The sequence below is a fragment of the Triticum dicoccoides genome, chromosome 2A, assembly GCF_002162155.2.
Source record: "Triticum dicoccoides isolate Atlit2015 ecotype Zavitan chromosome 2A, WEW_v2.0, whole genome shotgun sequence".
Taxonomy (NCBI): Eukaryota; Viridiplantae; Streptophyta; class Magnoliopsida; order Poales; family Poaceae; genus Triticum; species Triticum dicoccoides.
In genome coordinates, this window is record NC_041382.1 from 185579321 (window position 1) to 185581919 (window position 2599).

Below are 2599 nucleotides of genomic sequence, written 5' to 3' on the forward strand. Positions count from 1 at the left end.
CCCGCAGCTGCGCGCGCGCGCGCCCGATCGGTGATCGACTAAGCTCTGGTTTGCGTGTCTGTCGCAGATGCCATCAAGGGGGTGGCGGCCCAGGAGCAGCAGGAGGACGGCGCGCCGGTGCCTGTCACGCAGGTGCTGGCCTCGGCCGGGCGCGTGCTGGAGGGAACCCAGGCCGAGCTGGTGCTGCAGCCGCTGCGCCTCGCCTTCGAGACAAAGCACATCAAGCTCGTCGAGCCGGCGCTCGACTGCCTCCATGTAATGGCTGTCTCCTTTTCCTGCTCGTTGCTACCTGTTCACCTGCCGGAGGCTTGCAAACCGGAAAACGGGTTACATTGTGGTTCACCACCGTTGACGCTGCAAATGTGGTGCAGCAAGAGTGATCGTTCACTACGGTAGCAAACTTGAATTGACCTTTCACTACAGCAGTAAGCCCCCGTGAAAGGCATTGGTCCTTAGGGTGGCGATGCGCTGTGTAGGGGATACTTTATTTGCTAATGTGGTGATAGATGGTGTATTAGACCGTTGCTCATTCCATATCTCTGGAAGCATTACACAACCCCTTGCATTTGGCCATCTGGATTCGGGATGTAAACAGGCTGTATACTCTTTTGACCAGCATACAGTTCTGACCGACATCTAACATAAGACTATCATCATGTATGTACTGGATGTTGGACCAAACTTGGAGTCGGAGAGTAAAATCAATGCGTGTGCATAGACAGCTCCCTCTGTAATATATTTCTTTACAGAGGGAGTACCAAATTGATTAATAGCTGAAAGGTTTTAGTTTACAAACTTAACAAAGTGTTATCTTGAGAAGACAACAAAACTTTCAGTTAGAAAAAGACCACAAAACAGGCAAATGAAGATGCTTACTTCAGTTCTACACTTGTTATCTTGGTATAGTTTTGTTTATTTGGCAGTCCATTTGTTTATGTTGGTAAATCTGAATATGAGTCCACAGCTATCACATATACGTATATGGTGTATACCATATCTTGTCCATATGGTATCCATTTACGACCTTCCGTTGTGTTTGCTAGCTCACGATATGCTACACTGCAAGGGATATAGACAAGTGTGTTTATCATTCTGCTTGTGCAGCATTCTAAATGAATACCCCAATTGCCGCTACGCGCGCAGCTATACTCAAGAATCACTCTAATATGTTTTTTTGCCACATTTGAAACATGTGTAACCTTTCCTATTTACATTGCAATATCACATGAGACTTGCTGGACAACCTTTTCTGATTGAGCTGTTTCCATTTTAATTACCAGAAACTTGTTGCTTATGACCATCTGGAGGGTGATCCTGGTCTAGAAGAGGGTAAAAATTCCCCACTATTTACTGACATCCTGAACATGGTATGTGGGTGTGTTGATAACACCTCCTCTGACAGGTATGCATTACATCTAAGTTCATATCATGTTAGGTCACAATTATGCACATGTACTGACATGAGTTAACACGTGTGTTGCAGTACTGTTCTCCAGGTCTTGAAAGTTCTCCTCAATGCTGTTGCTTCAAATAGGTTTAGAGGTAACTTTCCAGTCATGCTAAGCTCATTTTTTACATCTATTAACATTGTGCTTATTATGCAAGTTAGAAGCTAATGCGGCTGTTCGGATAGGATCACTAAGCTATGATAGCATGGTATGGGAAAAAGTGTAGATTATTAGTGCCGTCTTGGCGTGTTGACCATGCCCCCTCCTGAAGCTCTATGTTCTTAACTCTGATCTGACATGAAGCTTAACTTTGTGTACAGCTAACCCCAAAATTTATATCTGATATTGCATACTTGTTTGCTGCCATGTATTTTCTGTGGTAAATTAAAAACATACCTGTAGTTATCTTTGTAGAAAGCCTCTAGGCAAACAAGTTCAAAGTTGGTATTCAATTATTACCTCATCATAGTCAGTGAGGGGGTGTAAGTATTGCTGCTTGCAGCTGGCTTTCCATATGTAAAATTCATGTGAAATGCTGTAGAGAATGCTTAGTTTGACACTTTTCATTGTAATGCAGTACATGGAGAACCATTGCTTGGAGTGATTAGGGTATGCTATAACATTGCTCTCAACAGGTATTTTTTTAGCACTCTTAACAGGTACTCTCTCTGTAAACTAATGTAAGACGTTTTTGCAGTTCAAATTGAACTGCAAAAATGTCTTATATTAGTGTACAGAGGTAGTAATTGTTACCCCCTCCATTCCAAAATATAAGGTGTATTAGTTTTTTCAAAAGTCAAACATGTGCATGTTTGACCGAGTTTTTAGAAAAAATATCGACATCTATAGTACCAAATTTGAATCATCATATCCATCACGAAAGTATTTTCATATTTTATTTATTTTGTATTGTAGATGTCGATATTTTATTCTATAATCTTGGTCAAATACACATAAGTTTGACTTGCACGAAAATTGATGCACCTTATATTCTGGAATGGAGGGAGTATATTACATTTTCATGTTTGCTGTATTATGATTCTGATACATGCTTAAACTTTTTGCTGGTATTTCAGCAAGAGCCCTGTGAACCAGGCTACCTCAAAAGCCATGTTAACACAGATGATCAGCATTGTATTCAGGAGGATGGA

General features: G+C 41.6%; 1 protein-coding gene across 1 annotated transcript in view; it reads left to right on the forward strand.

Moving 5' to 3' along the window:
- The window catches only part of LOC119357773 (brefeldin A-inhibited guanine nucleotide-exchange protein 5-like), a 15786-nt gene that overhangs the window by 913 nt on the left and 12274 nt on the right, over nt 1–2599 (forward strand). The window contains exons 2-6 of the mRNA XM_037624611.1: nt 68–255; nt 1281–1402; nt 1484–1542; nt 2026–2083; nt 2525–2598. Of these exons, the coding sequence (XP_037480508.1) occupies nt 68–255; nt 1281–1402; nt 1484–1542; nt 2026–2083; nt 2525–2598 (501 nt within the window). The remainder of the gene's footprint in view (nt 1–67; nt 256–1280; nt 1403–1483; nt 1543–2025; nt 2084–2524; nt 2599) is intronic.